The 26,909-nt window shown below is 46.3% G+C and overlaps 1 protein-coding gene across 3 annotated transcripts; it reads right to left on the bottom strand.

Moving 5' to 3' along the window:
• Positions 1 to 84: 84 nt before the first annotated feature.
• On the bottom strand, positions 85 to 26,711 carry LOC122566989 (signal-induced proliferation-associated 1-like protein 2). 3 transcript variants are annotated; one of them, XM_043725017.1, is made up of 14 exons: positions 24,611 to 26,711; positions 6,655 to 6,907; positions 6,032 to 6,544; positions 5,704 to 5,952; positions 5,223 to 5,621; positions 4,914 to 5,125; positions 4,587 to 4,828; positions 4,409 to 4,515; positions 4,035 to 4,269; positions 3,550 to 3,924; positions 3,175 to 3,441; positions 1,556 to 3,094; positions 1,218 to 1,412; positions 85 to 1,045 (listed from the first exon to the last, which is right to left on the bottom strand). In XM_043725017.1, exons 2-14 carry the CDS (start codon positions 6,896 to 6,898, stop codon positions 844 to 846), a joined length of 4,779 nt encoding a protein of 1,592 aa, XP_043580952.1. In that variant the 5' UTR covers positions 6,899 to 6,907; positions 24,611 to 26,711; the 3' UTR covers positions 85 to 843. The 3 variants fall into 3 exon arrangements, with proteins under 3 accessions (XP_043580952.1, XP_043580951.1, XP_043580953.1); XM_043725016.1 differs by lacking the exon at positions 24,611 to 26,711 and adding an exon at positions 13,692 to 13,892; XM_043725018.1 differs by lacking the exons at positions 1,218 to 1,412; positions 24,611 to 26,711 and adding an exon at positions 13,692 to 13,892.
• Between the last annotated feature and the right edge of the window lie 198 nt (positions 26,712 to 26,909).

Here is a 26,909-nt window from a genome sequence, read left to right on the forward strand (position 1 = left end):
TCTTCCTCCTCGAGCTTTCGAAACGATTCCACCTTCATTTATCGTGTGTATTTGTACATCGTAAAAAATAAACGATCCTCTCAGTGAGGTGTGCATTTCTTTTTATTATCGATTGGTCTCATCGTTTTTTTACAGACTGCTCGTCGACAGGCCGTGTCTTTTTGTCTTCGCGAAGAATATGTAAACTTCTTGGCGACAAACGTACGCATATGCTTCGGTTGAACAAGGCACACGATCGACATGGCGTTTCGTGAACAAGGAATGTTTCTCAATTTTTGAACACGCACGGAAATGATTCCTTAATCTTAACGATGATACAAAAAATACGTAATAAATTACGAATGAATTAAGATGATTCTTATACAACTAGGAATATTTGGTCGTTTCAAAGTAACACACGTAATCGTGATTAACGCACATCGCGAACGAAGCAACGTTACGCCGAGTGCACGCGGTGCACTAAAACCGCCGCTACTATCTCTTATCTACGCGCTAGCTCTTAATTTTAAACGTTCGATCGTAGTTGGATAGAGCGCAATCCGATGGTAACTTACTTTGTACCCTTATAACTATCTAAAACTAAATCTATGATACAGAGACTAACCATGAATACGATGCTCGCGATATCGTGAACGATGTACGCCTTTGATTCGCGCCCTTTAATCTTTAAATCCGGAGAAACGCAAAACTAGTATAATACTGGTGTTACAAAAGGGTGATCGTGTGACTTGGCAGCACGATCGTAGAAAAAACGAGAGAGAAAAAGAAGAGAAGTAAAGAGCAAACGATTGTTTGGACGCGACTGTCTTCCAACGAAGATATTCGAATTTCGTTATTTTGGAATTATTGGTGGTCTATCGTTTGGAAGAACCATTCGGTGAAACGTCGAAGCTGTTGCGCAGCCGCGTGGCTTTCGTCCTGTAGGCGTCGATTTTCGTCTCGCAAACGGCGCACCTCGTCTTCCAGGGAAAGCCTTCGGCGTGTCTCTCTGGCTACTCTTAGTTCGAGCGTAGACAGATGCGACTGCAAATCCGACACGGAATTTCTGAAACATAGAGAAAGCGGTGGTTGATTGGAACAGGCGTGTCGTAGCAGTAGATCGGAGAGAAAAGAAAGAGAAAGATAATTTGAAGGAAAAATGCTTGGCGATTAATATACATTATACATGGTATATCGCGTAGCGCATACGAGATTGAACGTCGCGTCGCTAAACTTACGCGATGGTATTGCATCCATCGATAAGTCTGTCGTTGGACCACTCTTGGGCGTGCTGCTTTGATCTAGAATCCACGTGGTGATTTTGCCAACGATCCACGTCCGTATCGTTATGATTTTTCGCGTCTTTGACGGACGTCAAGTTGGTCGATGCTTTGGAAATCGAATGGGGAGGTTTGGTAACACGCGGTGACAATCTAAACTCACAGATTACAGACACACACACACATAGTGTATACTATAATGTAGAAAAGCGAAGGTCGAAGATCTATCGTATCTGTACGGTACAATATGGTACGATATTGTACGGTACGGTATTATACCGATGAGCAGTGCTTACCTCTCTTCCTTCGACAACTTGTTCTCGCTCGGCGCAGGACTGGACGCGGTGCTTGCGTTCGAAATGACCGTGGCCGGTCTAGCCATCGTTAGGATTACTTCGGATCCGGTTCCGTTCTCTTGGCTGTTCGTTGGTAGAACGGTCAACGCATTGCCGCCATTGCCGCATAAATTTTCTCTCGATCTACACCTGTTTTGAATCTCGAGTATATTGTTGTTGATCTTGTTGGGATTATGATTGGCGATGAGTGCGTTTCCGGTTACGTTATTGTTCGTTATTTGATCATCGTCGGCCATGTAATCGGGATTGATCAGCTTCATGAGATCCTCTTGAAGAGTGCTCGAAGTTAAATTCGCGGAATTTCTATGAGAATTTCGTACTCCCGCACTTTTCGGCCTGGGACTCTGATTCCTCGAACCACCGCTCGAAGGGGTCAGATTTCCGGGTCGATGTTTGTTCGTTGCTCTTCTCAGTCGGGGCGATACGCTTCCGGATCCGTTCGATAGTTCGTCCTCGCTGGGTAGAGTAGCCACCTCTAGGCAATTACCAACGGTATCGCCAATTCTAACTTCCGGCGGAAGACTCGCGGCAAAGTCTTTCGTTTGACGATACTCGACGTTTATCTTGTGAGGGACCGGTCTCTCGCTGATGCTAGTCTTTAGACAGGTAACCTTCTCCCCGACTTTAAATTCGTGCGGTAATTCGTATCTGATCGATTCTCGATTTTGTTCCACGCTATCACCGCTACCGGTGCCGGCGTGCTTCCTTTCGGTAACGCCGTGTTGACAGTCAATCTCATACTTGCCGATATCCATATCGTATTTGCTGTTTCGTCTCTCGTATATCTCTTCGGCATATTCGTAATTGACCGTCGCTGTTCTTTTCTCATGGGCTCTAGAATCTTGCTCGTACTTGGACGACGTTCGATCCAGCAGCAGCACCTTTTCGTCCTGCCCATCGTATTTAGAATTTCTCTCCAATTTTCCGTCGTGTTGTTGCTGCTGCTCGTACTCGTTACACCTGGATCCAAGATTGTTATTACTACTAGACTTTGGGAGGCTATAAGACGCGTTCTGCGCTAAAGGCAAAGAATTCGACGAGTTCAACTTTTGGTGTGTAACGTTTTTCTGAAGTTCCCTCTGAGAGGCGTACAGATTTTCTTGCTTGCTGATCTCGTACTTTTCTTTTTGAAGCTTCACGTAACTCGAGGGAACGTGATCCTGACTGGAACGATGAACGTTATCCAATTGCCTTTGATAACTATCGTGTCTCGCATTGTTATCAGCCTGCACCGCTTTCGATGACGCGTAATTGCCATCTTTCGCGTAATGATCCTGCTGTTGCTGACCGTGATGATGCTTCGAATTCTCTGAAAACTGTTTGCTACTCGCATAATGCGATTCCTTGTCTTTCCTCTGGGACGAAGACTTCGAAGCGATCATCTGAAAGGATTGTCTGGCTGGGAGGGGCGGTGGAGGAGTACCGGTACTAGTACGGTATCCAGTGCCCTCTTGGTCTTGCGGCTCCAAAAGCTCGTACCTGACCACAAGAAACGGGAAAGATGTCTAGCTTTAAACTAACGCTCGCGCTATTTAAACTCACGGCTGTATTATTCTTACCAACGATCGTCGTTGCTGCTATGCCCGCTACTACTACTGGTCATCGTACCCTCCATGGGGAAGCGTGGATCGTTGAACGACCTAGAACTAGATCCTGTCCCATAGCCGGAACTGTTGCTCGATCGTGGCGGACTGAACGATCGCTCGTAACGTCTCTGATGAGACATGGCTGTCTGCTGAGCCGGCGTATTATCGGGACTGGTTACATTCTCGTAGTCACCTTCGTAGTTCGTTGACAAATACTGGCAGTTTTGCAACGTACATCCTCTGTTTTTCGTGGCAAACGGAAAAAGAAAAAGAAACAACGAATGACAGAAGAAAAGGGCGAGAAGATGAGACGTCGACGAATGCAGGAAAGAATCTCGTGTCTCTTACCTCCTGGGATTACCGTCGGTGTTGGGCGGTATCACGGTCACAGTGACCTGAGCGCTCGTTTTTAACAAGTCGACCATTTGATCGTGACTCAGTGTGGACACGGCTACTTTGCAGATCTCGACAAGCCTAGACCCTTGTCTCAATCCCGCTTGCCAAGAGAGTCCCAGACTTTCGACTTGCGTCACCACACCGTCAGGTTGAACGTGAAAACCCAACTGTCCCAGGCTGTTTCTCTTCAAAGAGAGTTCCGTGGCCGGGGATCCTGGTGTTACTGCACGCAAACGTGCCACTATCTCCATTAATTCGTCCCTTTCCCCATAGTCGCCTCGCACATGAATCGTAATGCATTCTCCCTGATGATAGTACAATCTCAAGCTGTAACACAGCGAACGAATTAGGATACGCAACGTAGTTTCGTTCCGCGCGCCGTACGCATTTCACGTACAAGTGCATCGTGCTGAATCGATAAAGTAAAAAATCGCCACCTGTTTGTTTGAGCATGCCATCCGAGTACGCTGGCGCATGGAGTAACGAATACGATCTGTCTGGAGTGTTCCTCGATCAGGACGATCGTATCCACGCTTATTCCTAGATAGGAATCCGTGTTCTGATTGCTATCTTCCAGTATCACCTGCCAGCATATCGCGCCACGCTGCAAAGCGTCGCAAGATAGTCTCGGACGTACGGCCGTTTTCTTCTTGCTGCTGAACGACAGCATAGCTGTACGAAAACATAAGTCGTGGATTGTTCGTTCGAAAGGACGAAGTCGAGGTTGGGGTTGTCGGAGTTGAGGCTGAGGTCGAGGTCAAGGCGAAGGTCAAGATTAAGACGGAAATCGTACGGTCAGAAAGCAACTTACAAAATTTTTGCCCGGTGTCGACCATCGTGGTAGAAGAATAGTTGCTAGCGAGGTCCTTCAAGTACTCTTGCCTCGTCCTAGTCGCCATGGTGGCAAATTTCTCGGATCTACGGAAAAGGATAATTACGAAAAGTCTGCGTCGCTATCTTGCAACGTAACGCGTAATATCGTTCGCTACCTGTGCGCGGCATTTTCCGCGTTGATCACTTTCGCCAAGATAAAGTCGGCGAACGCTTTTCCCTTGGTGAACGTGGCACCCTGAGGAACTGGTGGCCCGAAAATTGGTACTTCTTTGCTCCTCGAAACGGCTACCTTGTACTGAGTGTTGTCGGAACATGGGTCAACCGCTCTGACCACGATGAAAACGTGTTGAAATTGCGAGCGTATTCTTCGCGGGCTGAACGGTAACGCACCAGGTTCCTATCACACCGAACAGCACACATGTATCATCACAGAGTACGGTTGGACGATCGATGCCGGCGTCACGCAAGCGAATATAGCTTACCTGAAAAACGATCGTGACTATATCGTTTCCAATGTGCCTCTTCCTGAGCAGCTGCTGTCTGTTATTCGGCGTAAAGGGTAGCATCGTTGACACGTGAAAAGTTACTTCCGCCCCTCTATAGGTCGCGGCGACTGCGTGGGTGCCGGTCGAATCGGTTCTCGTGTCTAAACCGGCCTTGTACCCTTCGAATCCTCGCAGCCTGATTCTTTGACCTATCGTACACACGCAACGAGTAGTAGTAAGTACGTGGAATTACGATACGACGAAACGAAGAAGGAAAAGGGAATTTTTGCGTGGTTTCGGTCTCACCGATTGTGTCGAGAAACTCGAGAAAAGCAGGTCCGGCGTGCTGATTGTTGTACATTTCTTCCTCAGTTCTTTGACCGGATCTGCAGTAAAGAACGCCCACTTTGTATTTATTGGAAAGTCCCTGTTCGTCCAATCTAGCCAAAGCTTCCTCGGCGGTAGGAGTTCCTAAACGGAGGCAACCGAGTTGAACCTCCGGCGCGACCAACTCCAGCAATTCTCGGGTCGGTAACCTGCCCTGTGGCCTTATACCACCGAGAACCTCTTCCGGGACCGAACCGCGAAGCGTCAACAACTCAGAAGTACGAACTATTATTCTATACTGATTGGCGTCCTTTCGAATGCTGATGGCAACCGGACCCAGCTGTTCGTCCATACCGAACCAATTCTGATGGTCTCGACCTGAGCAAACCACGTCGACGTCGTCGTTACTCGTTTGATCGTAAGTCGCGAGTCGATCGTTCGTCGCGCGTCTCACGCTTACCGAGAAAATACCGTCTGTAATAATGAGCACCCTCGTCGATGCTCTCGATAGGTAGCGGCCGTTTCTGCAGAGGACAACTATGCTTCCAGGATGTTTCGCCAGGCGCTGGCTCCAAAACCGCGACACCGTACGACAAAGATGGTCTGTGAACTCCATTGCCTGGAGAGGATCGAGTAAGGCCCACCTCCCGTTCTCCCTCGCCGCCGATTTCGTTTCGGAAGAAGGGACACGATTCCAGTAAATTGTTACCTAGGCGAAAAAGTCAGAAGTTGAGTGGAGCGATCGCGTTATCCGATCACGTATGATCTAGTTTTGGGTTGCTGCCTACCTCTACCGTCACCGGCGTCCTCCTCCGGCGCCTCGTCGGGAGTCGACGCTCTGAAGGAACTCGCGGCTGAGGCGCCAGTCGCCGTGTTCCTTCTTCTGGCGAGCAGAATACCTCTCAGCTTGGCTGCGTAGCCGAGATTCGCGGTGAGCGACTGACAATCGTAGTGAGCGAACGCTCGCCTTCTGTGCCTTTCCTCCACGTCGGCTGAGACACCGACAGGGCTGCTGCAGCTCTCCTCCATGGGCCGGGGCTGGGCCTTCGCACCCCACAATCTCTGCAGCTTCAATCGTAACTTGGGACTGGAGTTACCGGTCGGACCGCAGACTTCGTCCGTGTCCACGACCATTTGCCCGTCTGGCACGCGTCTCAGGTACTCCATTCCAACCGAACACCGTTGATCCGATGCCTGGGGGGTAGTCGCCGTCGGCACGGACGTCGACGGCCTCAAGTCCTGTAGCATCGCGAACAAATTCTCTCCGACCGTTACCGATTGAGCCACTATATCGATGCTTCCTGCGAATGAAATCCTCCGCCTTTGACTCTCGTTTCAACCACGCAGAATCGGTTTTTATCGAAATCTTTGCTTCTTTAGTTTACGCAGTAACGCCGTACGCGCCACTTACCGTGAGATCCATACTCCCTCCTCAGGGGAGTTTCCGGTACGCGAGACCCAGGATCCGTTGGACTGTGAGGAAGCTCTAAACTCGAATTTGACCTATGAAGGGCCAGACCACGACCCACGCGGCTACTCGGCCCACTGCTGCTACCTCCGCCTCCGCCTCCACCTCCTCCTCCTCCCCCTCCTCCTCCTCCTCCTCCTCCACCGCCGCCGACGCCGCCGCTGTGTATCGGTAGGCTTGCGATCATCTCTTCATTCTGTCAACAACGATCGACCGAGAGCGTAAAATAACGTGGAGAATGGTGTTTGACGAAAGAGGGCGAAATCGTCAGACCGAAAGTAAGTAAATATCTCGCGGATGTTCGTGGAAATGGTTGCGTGCGCCTGGTTTACGCGAAGACGAACCGCGACGCAAAGTAGGACGGTTAATTAGATTCCTACTTACGCGTGCACGTTCTACGCGAGCACGCGCCTACGCATCTAGACCGTGTCTCGTGGGTTTCGTATTTTGCTGGTTTTCTTGCGAGGAAAACGGTAGCTACGAGTGCAAGTACGTGCGACGGAAATTATTCGCGCGACCGAGTCTCCGATCGAACCCGATAAATCGCTGCCACTCAGGATCCTCGTTCTCCAACTCGAGCTACCTCCTTATCTTTTTCGCCACGAGGTTCTCACGTTGATCACGATGAAATCTATGCAGAAGGCATGGCTGTAGTATTTTCTAGTATTTGCACGCTGATAACAGCGTGGTTCGAAGAGTGCGCGCGGAAAGGGAGAATCGTGACAGTCGGTGAATCACAACCGGGCGTACTTACAACCGGGCGTGCCGCTGTTGTTCAGCACTGCGAGATGTGCCCGGTGAATGGGCGATTTTCCATTGTCAAAGAGAACCGGTATCTCGTAGTTTGTACGCTACGAACGATCGAAACCAGGATTAATCGATGACGCGCACGCGCGTTTCACCCACGTCCCTCTTTGGATCTCGAACGCCACGCAACGCCACGAACGCTTCGAGCAGCGAAGGCCACCGATTCAGATATCAAGAACGATCAAATACGAACGAGGATCCGCGGAGGAAGAAACCGCGACGCGCGCTAACGGAGCGACGATGATCGAGGTGGTTTCAAGGTATTTGGCGCAAACGATCATCGTCGCCGGTTGTCCCGGTGGCCTGTTGCATTCCATGCGTTCTCTCGTTCGTCCTCCGTCGGTTCCGTTTCGCCTCGGTGCTTCGTCACCGTCGTCTCGCCCCGTCTAGCGTTTTTAAAATCGGAGCGAATGGCATTTACGCGGCGATCGCCACCGTGAAACGTTGATTCGTCGTCGAATCTCGTAGACAAGCGCGTGCGCCTATGCTTCTCCGTGTTTTTCCAACGAGATTATACACCGTGCGAAAGTTCTCAGAATTCTACGTGATTTGTTCGGCCGATCAGATATTAACCACGCTGCTGCTGCTGCTCGTTACTGTTGCGACTGTCGTGTGCATACGCTTCGAATTAATCGATCGAAGAAGCGTACGTACATGTGGGGAAAACGCGTCCGAGCAAATATGTACGTACTTGCGAAGAACCTGCGAACGACGAGGAAACCGGGACAAGTGGAAGAGGACGGAATTCAGAATCCTGTCAACCGTGTGACGACCGTGTCGTCGCCGGATGTCGGCACAGGCCAGTTCGTGTCGGAAGCTAACGTTTTTGTATTTTTTTTTTTTTCTTTGTTCGAAAGGTTCCTCCGGTCTGATTCTCTAAAATCGCGATGCGAAGCTTTCTCTATCTCGGTCGCTTCGTGAAGCATTCCGCCATGCGTAACACGTCGTAGAACGACGAACGGAACGGCGAGTCGCATCGGTTCGAGTATCGAATTGCTGGACGTTCGTCGACCAGGGTCGTGTCGTTAAAGACGAGACAGAAATCATCGAAGGCGCACCGGAGAACCTGTACGACGACTTTTACGTACACGCGTTGCGTTGTGGGAACGTTCGAGTTGCGTGTAACCGCAGAACCATCGTTCATCGCGGCTGTATCGTCGAATCTATCCGTGACACGATGTTCGCGTACGTGTGATCGTAAGAACGTAAATCGAAACCGCGCTGACCGAACCTCGGCGACTCCTTGACACAGGTATATCGTTGACGGGAATTTTTGTCCAACGCTGTAAAAACGCAATACACCTAACGAGCTTTACTTGCACCGTTCTGTCGTTGCTTCTCACCGCTTTTCATCGCCCGAAACGACCAACGAGCAACGATATTTTCCGCGTAACGAGGAAACACGATCGAAGGGAAAAAAGTGGAGCAGGCCAATAATATCTGCTGTGTCGTAATCGGTCTCGAGAAAAGATATTCGCGCGTGTTTCTTCCCGTAAGGCAATCCCCGGAAACGTTATTACGACAGTTACGGAGCCACGATGAAAGGGACTACGATTTCGTCCGATAAACGTTACGATTTTTCGTCGACCAGCTTATCTTTCTCGCGATAACGTTGAAATGATATCGCAGGCGGCTGCGATACACACCGTATTAGATATGTTATACGATAACCATGCTGGTACTCTGGTGAGATTTGAGGACGGTTGCTCGCGCCTGCGAACGAAAATACGATGCGTTATGTTACCACGTTGTAGGAGAATTAGGCGAGCGACGGCACGCGACTTAAAAATACGAATAAAAAGGCGGGTGTAGCCGCGTACACGCGTGTATAACGTAGTAGTAGATTGGGCTAGGTGTTGCGCGAAACGGACGCCGATCATCCGAACTAGTTATGTAAATTGGCTTGGCATTCTTCGTACGGTCTACGAGAGCGTATCGCGAAGCTGTTGTGTCGCGCGCGAAGAATGCGCGCACACGCTTTACAGGTTTCATCTTTCCTTTCCTCTTCAAAGTTTTCCCCGAGATGCGTCCACGAATTTTCTTCGTTTCTCGATTCCTTCGGACCGGAGGTGACCGGAGGGAGTGACGGCTGCCTTCTGCGAGTCGCAGATGATTAACCACGCGTACCATCGCCAGCGGCAGCAAGCTCTTGGAAATATTTAATCGAGCTTCGCGATAATGGCAAATGGCTGTTCTCTGGGAACGAGAACCAACAAACAATTGCCTTTTTTTCCACAACAATCGCTGTTCCCTGTTAAGCGAGTTTTCCGTCAGACGTTGGTTGCGGAAAGGAATCGCACGCATTTTTCACGAATCCCTCGAGCGTAAATGCACGGCCGTATAAAGCCACGCTAGATAGAATATTATTTCGCCCCTTTCTGGGATCGTAAACGAGGTTGCCGGCGAGAGATTGTAATAACATCGAGCGCCATTACCATGGTAAAATACTGGTTTTTCTACTGGTTTCCGCCCGTTGATTGCAACTGCGATGCAACCGTATGCAACCAGCTTGTACGCAACGAACGGCTAATTATCTATTTTAATCGTGCGAATTCATTGACTGCGAATTCATTGAAAGAAAGTGGTGCGGCATCTGCGAGATAACGGCCTACTATCTACTTAGTGCCTCCCTCCGCTCGCGTCATTCGGCCGCGACGCGATTCTAGTTTCATAGCCGAGGCCAGCGTTCCAAGTTCGAATCGATGTCTCCTTTTTAAAGTCACGCGCACAATTGCAAGCAACGACAAGGCAACCTTAACACTTTGCGCACTGGAAACGCGAATTCGCATCTTACGTACTTTATGCGGTATCTTATGAAAACGTTGACTACTGTTAAATAAAAGCAATGGATACTATAAACAAAACCTTACGAATGTATTTTTATATTACATGCTTGAAAAATACGAAATCCTCATCAATATATTAGATATAATATTAATCGCTCGGAAAGTTCGTTCCGATTTTTAAGAAATTTAAGAAAATAGTAAATTTTGCTCAGTGCCTCTCCATCGTACAAATTGTTTCCAAGCATATCAGACGAAAAAACGTTACTAGAAGTATCTTTAAAGGTGCTCGTTGATTTTTAATAAAATATTACGCTTGTCAAATGCTGCTCAGAAAGTTCGTTCTGATTTTTAAGAAATTTAACAAAATGATAAATTTTGCTCAGTGCCTCTCCATCGTAAAAATTGTTTCCAAGCATATCACACGAAAAAACGTTACTAAAAGTATCTTCAAAAGTGCTCGTTGATTTTTAATAAAATATTACGCTTGTCAAATGCTGCTCAGAAAGTTTGTTCCGATTTTTAAGAAATTTAAGAAAGTAATAAATTTTGCTCAGTGCCTCTCCATCGTACAAATTGTTTCCAAGCATATCACAAGAAANAAACGTTACAAAAAGTATCTTTAAAAGTGCTCCTTGTTTTTTAATAAAATATTACGCTTGTCAAATGCTGCTCAGAAAGTTCGTTCCCATTTTTAAGAAATTTAACAAAATGATAAATTTTGCACAGTGCCTCTCCATCGTACAAATTGTTTCCAAGCATATCACACGAAAAAACGTTACTAGAAGTATCTTCAAAAGTGCTCGTTGATTTTTAATAAAATATTACGCCTGTCAAATGCTGCTCAGAAAGTTCGTTCCGATTTTTAAGAAATTTAACAAAATGATAAATTTTGCTCAGTGCCTCTCCATCGTAAAAATTGTTTCTAAGCATATCACAAGAAAAAACGTTACTAGAAGTATCTTCAAAAGTGCTCGTTGATTTTTAATAAAATATTACGCCTGTCAAATGCTGCTCAGAAAGTTCGTTCCGATTTTTAAGAAATTTAACAAAATGATAAATTTTGCACAGTGCCTCTCCATCGTAAAAATTGTTTCCAAGCATATCAGACGAAAAAACGTTACTAGAAGTATCTTCAAAAGTGCTCGTTGATTTTTAATAAAATATTACGCCTGTCAAATGCTGCTCAGAAAGTTCGTTCCGATTTTTAAGAAATTTAACAAAATGATAAATTTTGCACAGTGCCTCTCCATCGTAAAAATTGTTTCCAAGCATATCAGACGAAAAAACGTTACAAAAAGTATCTTTAAAAGTGCTCGTTAATTTTTAATAAAATATTACGCTTGTCAAATGCTCTCGGAAAGTTCGTTCCAATTTTTAAGAAATTTAACAAAATGATAAATTTTTCTCAGTGCTTCTCCATCGTACAAATTATTTTCAAGCATATCAGACGAAAAAACGTTACCAGAAGTACTTTTAAAGGTGCTCGTTGATTTTTAATAAAATATTACGCTTGTCAAATGCTGCTCAGAAAGTTTGTTCCGATTTTTAAGGAATTTAACAAAATGATAAATTTTGCTCAGTGCCTCTCCATCGTAAAAATTGTTTCTAAGCATATCACAAGAAAAAACGTTACTAGAAGTATCTTCAAAAGTGCTCGTTGATTTTTAATAAAATATTACGCCTGTCAAACGCTGCTCAGAAAGTTCGTTCCGATTTATAAGGAATCTTATCGACATAAAAAATCATATTGGAAAGTTCCTCGCCGAGACACCTCAGAGGTTCTGGAAGGATGGAATATTCAAGTGAAAAATGGAGAAAAGTTGTGGAACAAAATGGTACCTATATAATTCAATGGTCGTATATCGAATGGAAATGTAAATCGGAACGAACTTCCCGTGCGACCTTTTGAATCTTCTCGATCGCTCCAAAAATATGCGGCAATTCAGGCTGATTTCTGTTTGTCAGAGCACACGGTCCTCGAAATGTTAACGGCGAATGCTATGAGCAGATATCGAGAGCATTTGCCTTTATCGATTAAATACATTTCGAAGCAAACTTGGCGCGTTGATAATTTCGACGCGACGCGACTTGTGCTCGTTCGTACGAACGGAACCATCAATCGGGATACGTACAGAGCTCGTACAGAGTTTGACAGAGTCGGAAACGATAGGCTGCGTCGGTGAAATTCCGTCGTTGCCGTATCTACGTGTAACATTTGCAAAGGAAGAAATCGAGACAGGGGCGCAGAACCGAAAAGAAGGGAGGAAAGAGGGAAGAAGGAGAAGGAAAAAGGAAGTCGGGACAACGAACTTGCGACCGGTCGGTCTTCTCTCGGTTTGTCTTTGTCGATCGTCTTTGTCGATCGTCTTGCGCCGAACGAGTGGAAATACGGACGGTATACGGTACATACGTATACGCGGTTGTTTATGCAACGACGCATGGAAAATCGCGTGGCGAACTATCTTGCGTTTCAGCGTTTTCGATAAACGCGTTTACCATAACGAAGCAAGATCCCCACGGCCTAAGTTACGCGAAGGAGGTCTGCGTGGATGCGCGTGGTCCCCAGCCGAGCGATTACTCGCTTTTTTGTTGGTTAATCGAGAGACAGGACTGCGCTCTCGCTAGGGGAAGCTCTCTCGCGAGTTACCGAACACGCGCATGGTGACCACATGTTTCCATATAAATCGGCCCGACTTTGCGTTCCACTCTACGTTGGCCGAGTTAACGAAATTCCCTACGATCTTACTACGGTAATATCGTATCGTCGTCGACGCAACGAACGTGTGCTCCGGATATATATCGCGTCGATGCGAATATCGCAATGCCGATAGATTCGAGATTCTTCAACGACGCTGCAATAAAGAAGAAGAGAAGAAGAAGATGGGATACGTCGGTACGTCCTGCAGCGACCCGCGCTAGTAAGCTTTCAGGAATGCGCTCTTTCAAATTGGGACAATCGAGGAGGAATGCGGGATCTGGTCGGAGGCGGGCAGTTTCTTCTCCTCGGCTCGTGAGTCATCCCGTCCGATGGCTAAGAGCAGTAAGAGCAGTCAGTCGGAATATACGTATGCCGAGCGACGCGGATCGAGTCTCAAAGCGATCCTTGTTCCTTTCCAACTATTCTCTCTCTCTCTCTCTCTCTCTCTCTTTCTCTCCCGATTACCTATATAACTGTATATGTATGGCCTAACACAAACCTCGTTTCAAACGTCGGTATTTCTTACGTAACGCGCGTCCGGAGTGCCCTGCCATCGAACCGCCCCACGCGCCTATTTATCCTCGTACCCGTATATTTTTCCGAATTGCCGATAATCGCGCTCGCAATTGCACGTACACGCGCTCGCTTGCGTTAATTGCAAAATTCGGAAACATCCCGCGGCATTGTACCTGTGTCTTTTCCAAATATTCCCACGCTTCGCATACAGCCTCCGCACACGTTTTCATCCTTCGGGCGTTTTCGACGGCGGTTCTGCTCGCTTTCCTGTCATTTATCTCGCTTTTCTTCTTCGGGGACGGCGTGAGTCGTATCATCGCCTCCAGTAAGCTGTCCACGATCTTAATCTTAATCGGCATCGATATCTGCCCGAATCGTAAATCACCACTGCTTCGCACCAACTCTGTCGCTCGACTGACCCACCACCGGTGAACAAGAGAGTAGCTACGGTTGACAACGGTAAGATCGCGAATGAATGTTACGTCGTGTATCAACGTGTTCGGACGTGTTTCGACCAAGGGGTACGGTAGGGACAGACGTAATGCACGAACCCCCTCTCCTTCGTCCCTGTCTTTACCTGATCTTGATCTTGATCTTGTAGCATCATCGGTGATGCCAATAGAATCCTACGTGGCGGTGTATACTGGTTACGTCACGGACAACGCGACTCTTTCGCCTAACGTTTTCACAGAGTCGACGTATTTATTTAAACGAGATGCTAATTGTTTCGTATCGGTTTGGTCGAAGCGTCTCGTAATCCGGTGGAAGACTTCAACGAATCTACGTACATAGTACACGCGTAGGCGAGCAACGCGTGATGGTAGATGGTTTTCTTTTTTTGGAACAACGTAGGAGGTTCAACGAGTTGTAACGTAGGACAACGTGAAGCTAAATGGGGATTCGGATCTTCCAGGAGGTAAAAGAGACACGACGAGAGACGAAACGGGCTGGAATAATTTTCGGTACCTCGTCGTCCGTCCGTATCACGTTTATCGGTTTCGTAGTACAGGCCCGACACCAGGCTCCCACAGACGCATTCGTCGTCACTTTCTTTCTTTTCCTCTGGTATCGGTCGGCATGCGTACATACGAAGATTAGCGTACGGGTCACGTGTGTAAAGCTTTTGTTACGCAAGGCTGACGTATCGGGTCAACGACTTCCTTTTTCTTCGTACTCGAACGAAAAAGAGGGGAATGGAACGCGGCTGGAACGATTAATCGACTAAAAATAATGACCAAGTCGATGCTAAGCACGATACGAAATTTATCGAGCTTGCGTCGTTCCCTCGTTTCCCTTCCTTTTTTAAAAAACGTTTTCACCCCTCTTTCTCCTTCTAACCTATCCTAAGATTTTTCGCGAGTTTTCCAGATAAACGATCGGTCCGCTCCGGCTAAGGAGAATGTGCGCTGGCTTGGTACGTTCGCGGTTTCACGGAGGAACGCGGCCGAATATTCGTGATAGATCGTTGTGGCCGGTGGGAGAAAAAGAAAAAAGAACGGCAGAGATATGTCGGACAAAGAGCACGTTATCCGTACTTTTTGGTTCCTGTTATCTCAGCGCCACATTTTTCGTGTCTCGGTGATCGAGCGCGGTATCACGCGAACGCCACGGTTCCGCAGGAATGGCCCACGCGCGCCGACACCGATCGTTCAATCGATGATTTCGCGATCACGAAAGAGAACGCATCGACGGCACATTTCACTATACGCCGATCGCAGGTTGCGCGTTTCGTGTCTAGAACGCGCGTAGGATTGCACGTGTGCATCGGCAAAAGTGGTAAACCTGAACGCTATCGTAGAACGAAGAAGGTAATTCGGTTAGGGCGCGATACGATTATACGCGAATCGGAAGGTAGAATTTTAAAGAGGAACTCGCGAGATCTTCGCACCAAGCACGCCGGTTTTGCAGATATATCTCGTCTTCGAACAACTGGCGAAGATCGAACACGATCGATTTGAACGGTAAAACGCCGGAAGAAACGTGGAAAAGTACGACGAATTTCTACCGATACGTCCCGCGGTGAATTTCATCGATGCTAGCGAATCAAAGATAGCCGAAGGAACATATGGCGATCGCAATGCTGATCCTCGGCGTTCATTCTCTCGTTCCACTGCAGGAGGTTCTGGCATATGCCACGATTTCTCTCCGCGTTTTCGATTTCAATTTCAACCTCCTGACCCTTTTGTTCTCTTCTTTCCGCCCATTTGTCTCGTTTCAATCGCTTTTCTATTTTCTTTCTTAAATATAACGTAAATATAACGCGGACGACATAATATACGCTCACGAAGATATACGCTGTTCCACTCATTGATTCTGAACGAATAATTACGCGATATTTCATTGCCGGTTTCATTGATCGCGTACTTACGTGGTCCATCGACGCGACAGGACGTTTTGTGGCACAGCGTTGCTCTTAAAGCAGCGGTCTATGCCAATGAGTACGAGTACAACCGTGAGCACGTTCAGGAGTACGCAGGGCGTTTATCGAGTGAGAGAGCGACCGAGAAAAAGAAAGAATTAAAAGACCGGTCCCGTACTACGAGCCTGTTCGTTGGGCATCGTCGTGGTTCGGATACGTGATTTTTAACGGACGATCTATAAACACGAACGTTCGTATCGCGATGATCGTTGCGCATTGTTTGCGATAAAAATAATATGATATTTCGGGCCAACGTCGAGTTCGAGTGCGACCACACGAGACGCGAGTTTGGAAAGATGCGAACGATACATAGGAGATACGAGCCACGCGTGTTTTCCTACTCGGTCACGGTCCGACTCGAAACGTAACGGAGGCCGTTCGTTTCGATAATCGCGTTCGATAGATTTCTTTCTCGCTGCGAAATACAAGGCGCGTTCGATCGTTGACCCTTCGCGATGGAATCGAGAATCGTGAAGAGAAGTTGGCAGCCGTCCACGCAACGAGTCCGCACGCGGTGAGTGTAACTCGCCTGAGAATACACAGCCATTCGGTTCGTTCGTTCGTTCGGTCGTTAGCCTCGTTTCCGTGGTACGATCGTTTTTCGGCAGCGAAACGTTCGTTCGTCAATGACCCGCCAAAAGAAAACGTGCAGCGTTTCTCTTCTCCGCCTTGGAAAATCCATTCTACGAAATCCATCGCGCGTCCATATCTCTACGCGCAACTAACATCGTCTTACGGGAACAATTTTGAAACTTTGAAACTTTAAACGAATAACGCCGATAATCGTAGGTTGCCTAGCAGCCGATGCAAGGACGACAGAGAGCCAAGTTTAATAAACAGGCGCAGGCGATCTATCGCGTTCGCTATATTTCTCGGTTTCCATATCTTTTCGATGTGTATCGATACGAAGAGCGCGAAATGGTTGGACGTTTAACCGGGAAGAAATCACGTCGATGGGGTAGCAAGTGCGATCTGGAATCTAAGAAAACGGGAATGGGAAGAGAAGAAGGTAACGGGCTCCCGCTGAGAAACAAAGGCGCATGCTCGATGTCTGAAAAGCGGACGCGACCACGCACGAGTCTCTGTTTATTTCAACTTGAACGTATTCGAGCTTTTCGTTGGAACGAGATGCCGCTATTCGAAACGTACGATAGCTGCTTATCGTGCTATACGTACGATACGACACGACACGAGCGAGTGAGTTTACCGATACTCGGACGAGGAAAAAAGGCAAAGGATTCTCGGCCGTTCGCCGATTCGTTCGTCTATGACAGACAAAGGACTACGTGTTTGAATACACTGCGGCGAACATCGGAGAAGAAACTATTGTTCGAAAAATAAAGGAAACTTCGTACTTGCATTGTACGCGGAGATCGATGTAAATCTTGAGATCGATGCGACACACACCGACTGCTGCTTTAACGCTTCTCGAGTTCTAATTACGATTAATGCTAGTGGAACGCAGAGCCACGGGGCCGCGCTGGTATCAGATGCCTTTTTCACAGACTATGATTTACGATCGCTCTCCGTTTTATATGCATCGGATACGTAACGCTGTATCATCGAGTGGTCCCTCGAACCTAATCCGAACGAGAGATTCCAAACGAGATCTACTTACGGCATTGAACGCAACCGGCTTGAAAATTATCCTGCTTCCGCTACGTATCGTAACGCATAACCTCGCACTTACGTAAAACGTAAAATATCGAAGATATTAGAAATACAGAGAGAAATACGCGCGTGTTCGTCTCATCTGGTCGTTGAATGGTTTCTCCCTTTTTTCCTTCGAAAAACCAAAGGCGATTCCTTTCGAGACACGTTTAGCGACGATGATGCGACGCTTCTCGAGACGATCCGGAGAGAGTCCTTTGTACTGCCCGGAGAAAGGGAGTCGAGAATAAACGCCGAGGGCGCGAGCTACGGCCCTGAGCACCGGAAGTCCTCCCCTACACTCCCTCCGCCCCTCGGCTCGCTCTCTCCTCCTTCACCCGTTCTTCCATAGTTGCCTAACCTACCTAACCCCCGCGCGCCCGTTTAATCAACGACGTAGCTCGCTCAATGCGATTTCTATTCGAACAAGAATTTCTTTTTCCCGTAAAACGATCATTCGAAGAATAGGAATTGAGCTTGACCGAGTCGCAGCGTGCTTCGCTTCTCACAGCGGGCCTGTATGTAACTTAATGGATCGCGAAAGTCCAGTGATACACCGTCTTTTGTGTATTTGTTATTATTATTATTTATTCTAGTCCGTGCCTTTCGACTTTGGACGAACTTTCGATTTACATTGTATTGCACTCCTTAGCATATTCTTATCACTAGTCGCTATGACTAATGACTATAAACTCTTGTCACTTTGACTACACTTTATGTCCTTTGGTCTCTTTCCTCCTTGCTGCGCTACCTTCCTGTCCTTCTACCCCGTCTTTTATTGCCTTCGCCTTTTTTTTCTCTATCATTGCTCTTATGTCCCTTAGTCCTTCCCCAGTCTCATTCAATGTCTTTTCCATGTCCTTTGCTCCTCCTGTTATTTCACATTCCTCTATTATATGTCTCGGGTCCTCTTCTTCCCTTCCACATAGTCTGCACCTTTTTTTCTCCCTCCACTTTCCAATGTTCCTTCGCTTTGGTCTCGTTTCCACACCTGAACCTGGCTATCTTTTTGCGTATTCGTTCGCGAGGAAAAAGAAAAAGAAGAAGGAAAGGACACGATGGCAAGGACGACGAACAACGCCTTGATATGGCGCTACGCCGTACATACGACGACCGACGATACGAGTTGTTCGCGCGTCGACACGAAAGAAAGAGGCAGTGGTGGATCACGAGCGACGCGAAAGAAACCGTTTCTCTTTTTTTTTTTTTTTTGAACGTGGGACGTTTCTTAGTACTGCGAGAAAATATCAACGAAAGACGAAGGAAGAGGATCGCGGCGCGGCATGTCCGAGGATGCGTTACGCAAGGAAACCGACTTATTCATAGGCGTTCCGCTGGCAGGGCAACCAGCTTCGTTATCGGTTAGAAGCGATCTTCTTGAGCACCGCTGGAACGACGAAAGGTTCGACGCGTAACGATTCGTGTCCGGTACTCGATGCAACCAAGATCGCGTAACATCGGCCGCTTCGCGCAATTCGTATCGGAATCTATTCGCCTTCTATTACTTCCTTTTGTTACGCACCGCCGTACACTTGGTTCTCCGATCTCCGACTTTCCAGTAAAAGGTATCCAAAGTTCGTTCCTTAAATTTGCTTTCTACTTTAACGACCAACGATTACAAGGACCGCGATTTACGCGCAAACTACGTATTGTCCGTGCGTTCCTTGGGACCGGCTGTTTCCGCGAAAACGGTGAAAGCGGGAACGAGAATTACAAGAGATAGCGTAATAACTCGAATCATGAAAAGCAAGGAGTCGTTTGCGTTTCGTCTTTCTCGACTTTCCCTTTTCCACCGTCGTCGTACGCAAGTGGCGATTTTTATCTGGACGCGTTGCCGAAAATTTTCGTTTCTCCGCGAATCTCGACGTAAGGCGAGTTTCGCTGAAATTGAACCGCAGCGAACGGTCGTAAGGTTACGTATAGGCATATCGTCGCGCTACTACGTTGCTCGTTTCGTGCCGTTTTATCTTCTAGGACAGTCGCGCTCAGTGAAAGCCATCGCCGCCTCGATACGTCGTCGCGGCTGTACCTTGCTCGAATATCGCTCGATTCTCACCCCTGAGATCCAACGGACTTTCGTCGAAACCGCGTTTATCGTCGACAGTTGGCCCGCGTTCGTCGCATTCTGACAAGGAACGCACGTGCAACTGTTCATTCATCGTGTCGATCGAACTACGATCGAACAGAGCGTGGTCAGAGATTTCGCTCGATTCACCGTTTTTCTTTCCACTAACCGATCCACTCGATTAGATTTCAACGGAATTTCGAATTGCGCACCACCTGTTTCGAGTCGTAGGATCACGAAGAAACGTCACAGCCTTCGGATATTTGTCGAGATTGTTCGCGAGAAGATACCGCTGTGGCGACCGAGCGAATCGAAAATACAAAGATCCGATGTTTCCGTTCGCGCCAGGTTAACGCATGACGCGAAGACAAGCTGGACGACGAGGAGTCGAGTGCACCGAAATAGAAAGGCCGAGAAAGAGCACCGTGCTCGCACCATGACCCAGAAAATCGAAACGGGACGCGCGGCGAAGCCGATTTGCGAAACGTCTCGTTTCTACGATTTCTTCGCTACATAGATTTCCTGGCATCGGCCGAAGAAACCCGAGAAATGACGCGTTTCAACGCGTACATAGATATATGTAACGCTAAAACGTCGGCTACTCGTCGACGCGTGCTTCGACGATTTGTTCGCGCGAACAAGCGTAAGGTTCGAATGCCGTTTCGTTTGACCCTTGGTCGCCGTTCGACTGGATTTTCGTGCAACGGATTGTCGTTAGTCGAAGTTCCTTGGTAAACTTCCTCGCCGATTACCTACGATACCAATAGTGTCTGGCCGAGAGACGATCACTCATCTCGGAGCGTTGTGTCATCGGTGGATCGAAAACGATAGGAAATGGATTCGACGCGTGTTTTACGCGCAAATGTCTCTTATCGACAAATTATTTCATAGGTGCAGACATGGCGTATCCAAGGGAAGAAACTTTCACAGGCGGAAAGAGATTCTCAGATGCATTCACGATCCACAAGCAAGCACGTCCCTTGACGCGTAACGCAGCGTGCGTGCGTGCCAGTGAGTAGAAAAAGGAAAGGAGGAGCAGAAGAAGAAGAAAAAAGAGAGAAAGGCGGAGGGGAGCTTGTTGTCGGTGAATGCGAACGTTGAGAGTATTCGGAGGCGCAAAGTCGAACGAGAAGGAAGAGGATGCCGTCCGAGATGCCGTTACTTCGAAGAGTCACTCGGGGCAAGCCTAACCCAACTGAGAGAATCGAGGATAAGGAGGAAGGAGAAGGCTGCTGGATTCCTCTTATTATTATTCTTCGTTCCACCGCACCGAGCAGAAACACCCGAATGTTACTGACCTAATACGGCCACCGTCTTTAAACGCGAATCGCTCTCGAACTTGAACGCGAGCAAAATTGACGCGCCAGCGCGAAATTAAAATTAGCATCGTCGAGCCGAACAGTTGGAATCGCTTCGAAAGCTGTGGCGCGACGCGAGACGACTCGCGTTCCCGAACGGGAAGTTGAATCGCTTGGAAATCATCGAAACCGCTACGTACTACCGTGCTACTGCCTGCGTTTTATTCGCACCTCCGTAAAAAGACAAGTGGAACGTTTCTTCCAAGACACGGTTACTTTCGTAACGGATTAGCGCGTGAGTTACGCGTATTTCTGACGAAAGGATCGTGAAAGCACGCGTTTACGAAAGCCAAAATAAAATCAGGCGACTTTACCGAATCGCGCGACGAAAGCTTCGCCGTTGTAGTAAATTGTAAGGCGATCCTGAACGTATTCGACATGCTAAACTTTATAAGATGGCATAGATCGTCGTTTTATTTCGAAATTACACAGATATATATATATATAGCGCTCTAAGTGCGAGACGAAGGAGCACTAGCAAATCATAAAACGAGTAAAACGAGAGTCGGTGAATGAGATGGTGCGCCGCTATTCCTAGCAGAGAGAAGCAAACTTCTCGGCAAGGGGTCTCGTGGTCGCTCGCGTGTCAGGTGACGGTGCTTTTCCGACACAGCGTACTTGAGCGTACGCACTGGTGACAACGCTGCTCGTAAGTAGCTAGACGTTCATCTACTACCTTGTTCGATGTTTTTACAGTTAGCCGCACGCTGTGATATAACAGTATATACATTATGCGCATAGGTATTGCGTTCGCGTTCGATTTTTCCCGAGCGAGAATCGCCCGTACCGTCGTTTCCACTAAATTCTATACGTTTCGTCACAATTATCGATCCCCGCGTCGCATATCGTTCAGCTTACGAGTTGAACCGCTCTAGCTTGTCCTTTCGCTGTTTCAATTCTTTTTATTTTACGCGTAACACTTAGCATATGCTCTATCGTCTATAGGTAGGTAGAGTTCGCTCCCCTCGACGACCTGGAATTCCAACGACGATCATTTACGAGAATTTTGTCACGCGGATATTCGATTCTTTCGTTGCCTTGTTTCCATTTGAATTTGTATTTTTTTCTTTTTTTTTTTTTTGTTTCTTCTATTTTAATTGAAATGTAAATGTAAGAAATGTAAATAGATCGGAAGATGGCGGCAGGCAGTGTTGCGAAAAAACGAGATTTATTTTTATCTTGTTTTTACGCTTAGCTGTACTTACGACCTTACAATCGGTGTTTTGTATCCGCTACAACGATTATATACAATTTCTTCGATCTTCGATATGGAACGAGTTTGTGGACGCGTTTCAATCGAGCATGATCGCTTTCAGTGACCAACGACGACGAAGAACAAGCTGGAAAGTTGGAACGAAAGGGCCAAATCTCCGGTGCTCGAACCCTGGCAAACTTATTCAGAGGTCAATCGACGCATCCGGCTTTAATTAATTGCCTTTGATTACTTTTAAAGAACCTGTATCCTGTCAACCCAACACCGGCATACGATCACCGACGATATATTCGAGACTCTAGTGGGAAGGTTATTGCTGCGGGAAACAGCCTAGGCCCTAGGCGATCCACGATATAGGTCGTTCAGGAAAAACACGTTTACTCGCTAACATTCCGCTTCTTCTCTGTGTCTCGTGGACATAGTAGCAATGGGTCTGTGTTGCAACATTCGACAAACAAACATCTCGGCCACGATGATGTTAAACAACTGGATCGAGTGAATTCATCTACCGGTAAACGGAAAGATTTTCCTCTTCCGTGGTTAGGAGTTTAGAAAGTCGTTGATATTGTACGAGTTAGCGGGCAAAATGTTTTTAAAGCAGTTCCACTTCGATTACAATCTGAGCAAAAGCGGAGTAATTTTTGTCTGTCAATTTCGATGGGAGTCGAGTTAGGACGAGGGATCGGCTTTACGAGCGTATTATATCCGCAGACCCGAGGCAAGTCTGGCTGGGTATGGCTTAGGTATGCGCCTGCAGCTGTTCTAAAATTCCATCTGGGATTGGTGTTCTTCTTCGGAATTTTCAAATAGTAGGTTGTGCCTTTCACACGAATCATTCGGTTCAGGTATATTTTTCTCGTCCGTGTTTCTAAGCATCCGGAAATTCCTATACAAACGTCCATAGTCTAGAATATGCTTTAAATCGACACAAGATTTTTTTTTTTTTTTTTTTTTAATATTTTGCATTTACAATTTATCCAATTTGGACATTTGGTAGAATTTTTTAGCCGTTTGATTATCATGTGGCTGGCTACCCCAGCGGGCTACCATCTTCGTGTTTTGTTAGATTATATACTTTGCGACAATCGACACAAGCGTAGGTATTTTTCAGCTATTTTTTTGGCGTATATGTTAAAGAAACGCATGGGACACGTTCAAATATTCGAACAGGCCGTTAAAGCTTGGGCGACTCCACGCCATGAACTGACCACCGGAAGTAGGCGTAATAACGAACTCCCATTGCCTATACGTGCTGGGAATACAATAACATTATACGCTACGCGCAAAGGTTTCTCTCCCTGGAATGGCTACATTGGGACACGTTCGTTTTCACCGCTTCTTTGTAAAGATACATATTGAACGTAAAAGATACTGCACGGTAAACTGTATTTGCGACTGCAATCGGTAGAAATACACGTATATTAGAAGTATATTCGATCAGCGACGTTGCGCCGATCGTGACAAAAATACGAAATCGTTTATCTTGATTGATCTATTCCGTTCAAAATGTTAAACAAGAATGAATTCGTTAACGCTATTTCGCGGACACGTGGGTGGTCGATCGAATCGCATCACGCCCGCGAATATTCCATTTCGAGTCAATGAAACTATCGCAATGAAAATTATCGCGAAAAATTACCTTACACATTCACAGAACGAAATACACTGGTTACGAATGCACGTACATATATGCGATTATAGAAGAAACACTTTCGAAATAAAAAGTGGGAGGATTGGAGATTGAAAAGAGTTAAAAATCGTAGTTCAGATTACGCATTGGAACGACCAAGTTACGCGAAGAAGTATACACTTCGTCTTTTCAATAAATCTCTGCGAATGGCAAAAGAAAAAAATATATAGTACGCTATAAAAATTTAAATGACAAATCGTTACTCGATGAGCAGAAAGTCTACGCTACATATACTTATATACATACATATATACGTACATGATGTAGTTACGTACATACGCACGTATTTATGAACGTATGTACATATGTATGTATGTATGTGTTGCAGCGCCACGAATTCACTGGTACTACGGTATTGGCGTCCAGTGAACAACGGTGACCTTCACCTACCGGTATTCCTCGACATTAACCCAACTTTCTTGCGGAATATGAATTAGTGTTTCGCAGCAGGAGATAGTTCTTTCGCAAAACGTTCGTCTTCCGGAAAATTGTATTTGCGGCAAACGGTTTTAAATCTCTAGCAAAGATTTACACTCGAACGTGTATATATATTCTACGTATAACGTATCGTATCGCGATAACTTGGTTCTTAGAAACGTGTCACAAATACAGTTTCACTTACCGGACGTTCGAAATGCAACGGAAACGAATATTCGTTCTAGAAATGCAGTGATCTACTGATTCAGAGAGAACTTACATTTTCGGGCTGCGACGATCGCCTTTGCCGCGGTACACAGAAGAGCGGCACGCCGCTTTCTCGCTTTTTCTCCAATATAGCGGCTTCCGAATCTTTTTATCGACACAAAATGAACGAAATCGTTCCCACTGACACACCACTCATCCAGCACGCACGTTTCCTATCTCCGCGTCCCTTCCTGCCTTCGGTTCTCTTCACACATATCACTGAATTCGGATCGAACGATCAATCAGATGTATTGTTATCAAACACGTTGTACGAATTCACGATATATTTTTGCCCGATGCAAAGTGGTTACTTCGCAAGGCACGATCGCTCGTACTATATATAAGTTTGGTCGGTTGAGTTTCAAAATCCATCGATTCGAGATTGAAACTCGATTCTCTCGAGGGCAGCGATCCAACAATGTGCTGTCGATACGTCGTCGTCGTCGTCGTCGTCGTCGTTGTTGTTGTTGTTGTTGTTGTCGTCGTTCCGAATACATATACCGAGAAATTCCTTTTCTTGATCAGTTTCCTTACTATTCCAAGTGCAACGCAATAAACTGCTCCCTTGTTTGACTGGATTTTCACAACGTTGTTTGCCGAGTATCGTTCGCGCGCCACTTGCAGGTATATTGCGTGTTAACCAAATGCTCCAACGACGCGCTGCATTTTTACGGAACCGACGTGTCCGCCTCTTTCACAGAGGGTTCGTCAACCCGGACCTGGCGTGTCGATCCGTATCCTTTCCTTCGACGATATCGGAACATGAATTTCCAATTACTTTTTACGTAAAAGTAATACTTTTTACATTTTAATCGCGAACAGACGAAACACTACGAGATTTCTATTTGAACAAAGAAATCGTATAAACGAACGTTAAATGGAACGAAACCGTAGATCGTATCACCATACACGATACTACGACGCTAACAGGTTGCGCGCCGCAAAACGACTGAGTTCGCTTCTATTACGACGACAGCCACCGAGATCCCCACTCCATTGTACTTCGACGTTCGCGTCTCTTCGAAACTATACCGCTCGTTACAAGGATAAATTGCCGGCGGTCGAGAACATATCAAATATTTTTATTTCTCTTATATATAATATATATGTACTCGCATATTGTACGATTGATATTTTCTCAATTTTACATTCTTCTCTTTCTTAAAGTCATAACTCGTATCCCGAAAAATAGATTCTATCATTTTTTCCTACTTCGACCAAATTTATCTTACTCATACATTTGACGATGCCGACTAAGTAAAAAATTGTACAGAGAATCGTTGAAAATGTTCTAACGTTCGTCCTAATCAGATTCACTGCGACCGTAATTCAACGAATTGACTCTTTGTAATACAGGTCAGCCGTGTCTGATTCTTTAATTCAGAAATTAAGATCGAATTAGAACATCGAATGCTCTATTATAATATCGGATTATAGTTGCTATGGAAGACGAAAGCTGCTAGACATCATTTTTTAAATAATTGAAATATGTACAATGTTTTTGGGTCAGTCGTTCGTCAATGTTCGAACGGAAATATGTATACGTACCTACTTAAAGAATTATATACAAGATTTTGAATTTAGTCAGAAAATATTTTCATTAACCTACAGTGACGGTTTTTAATTCGAGCATCTGGACGTATATCTATGAAATTCCCCTATATATGTCTTACGTGTCACGCAACCATTAATACTAATTATGTAGTCCATTTTCATTACTCTATTCCTATTTGTTATATTCCCGTTTCCTCTTTTTTCGACAGTTAACAGTTTTTTTTTCGTTAATAAGTAACTGGTTATGTTACCAGCCATTTTTCTTACGAAGTAACACGGTAGCTTATCATTTCTTACGAAACAGATAACAAGAACGATTTTAATTTAATACATATTTCCGATACATATTTCGCTAAACATACGATCGAGGTAAACATTTTTTACGATATCGAGAAAAATTTGATTTCGCTGATTCATGAGTGATCACCTGCACTGTAAAGGCATGACATTGTGTACCGCGGAATATTACGGAAACGCGATTGTATGACACACCCTTTATACAGAGGAAGAGAGAGTGACAAATGTTAGCACGAGTAAGCACGCTTAATTTCACTAAAAGTCAATGCGAGTAATAAACTGGTCTAGACGTACGGTCTGGATTATTATAGAACTTCTGCTTGCGATACGTGTAGGCGGTCAGTGTGGGAGTGTCGCCGGACGTGACGGAACATTGGATCGACGGATGAATGGAAACACATGTGTGGGTGCATCCTTTCTCGAACCAAAAACATAAAATTTTGAAATTTCAAAGATAAAAC

The sequence above is a fragment of the Bombus pyrosoma genome, linkage group LG4 (genome assembly GCF_014825855.1).
Source record: "Bombus pyrosoma isolate SC7728 linkage group LG4, ASM1482585v1, whole genome shotgun sequence".
In the NCBI taxonomy this organism is placed as follows: domain Eukaryota; kingdom Metazoa; phylum Arthropoda; class Insecta; order Hymenoptera; family Apidae; genus Bombus; species Bombus pyrosoma.

Excerpts from the sequence above, each read along its gene's own strand:
- LOC122566989 (XM_043725016.1), bottom strand. The coding sequence starts at position 13,877 with ATGCCGATTAAGATTAAGATCGTGGACAGCTTACTGGAGGCGATGATA. Across the intron at positions 6,908-13,691 it reads AATATTTGGAAAAGACACAG|AATGAAGAGATGATCGCAAG; the intron begins GTACAATGCCGC and ends CGTTGTTGACAG. Across the intron at positions 3,925-4,034 it reads TGGCATGCTCAAACAAACAG|CTTGAGATTGTACTATCATC; the intron begins GTGGCGATTTTT and ends GCTGTGTTACAG.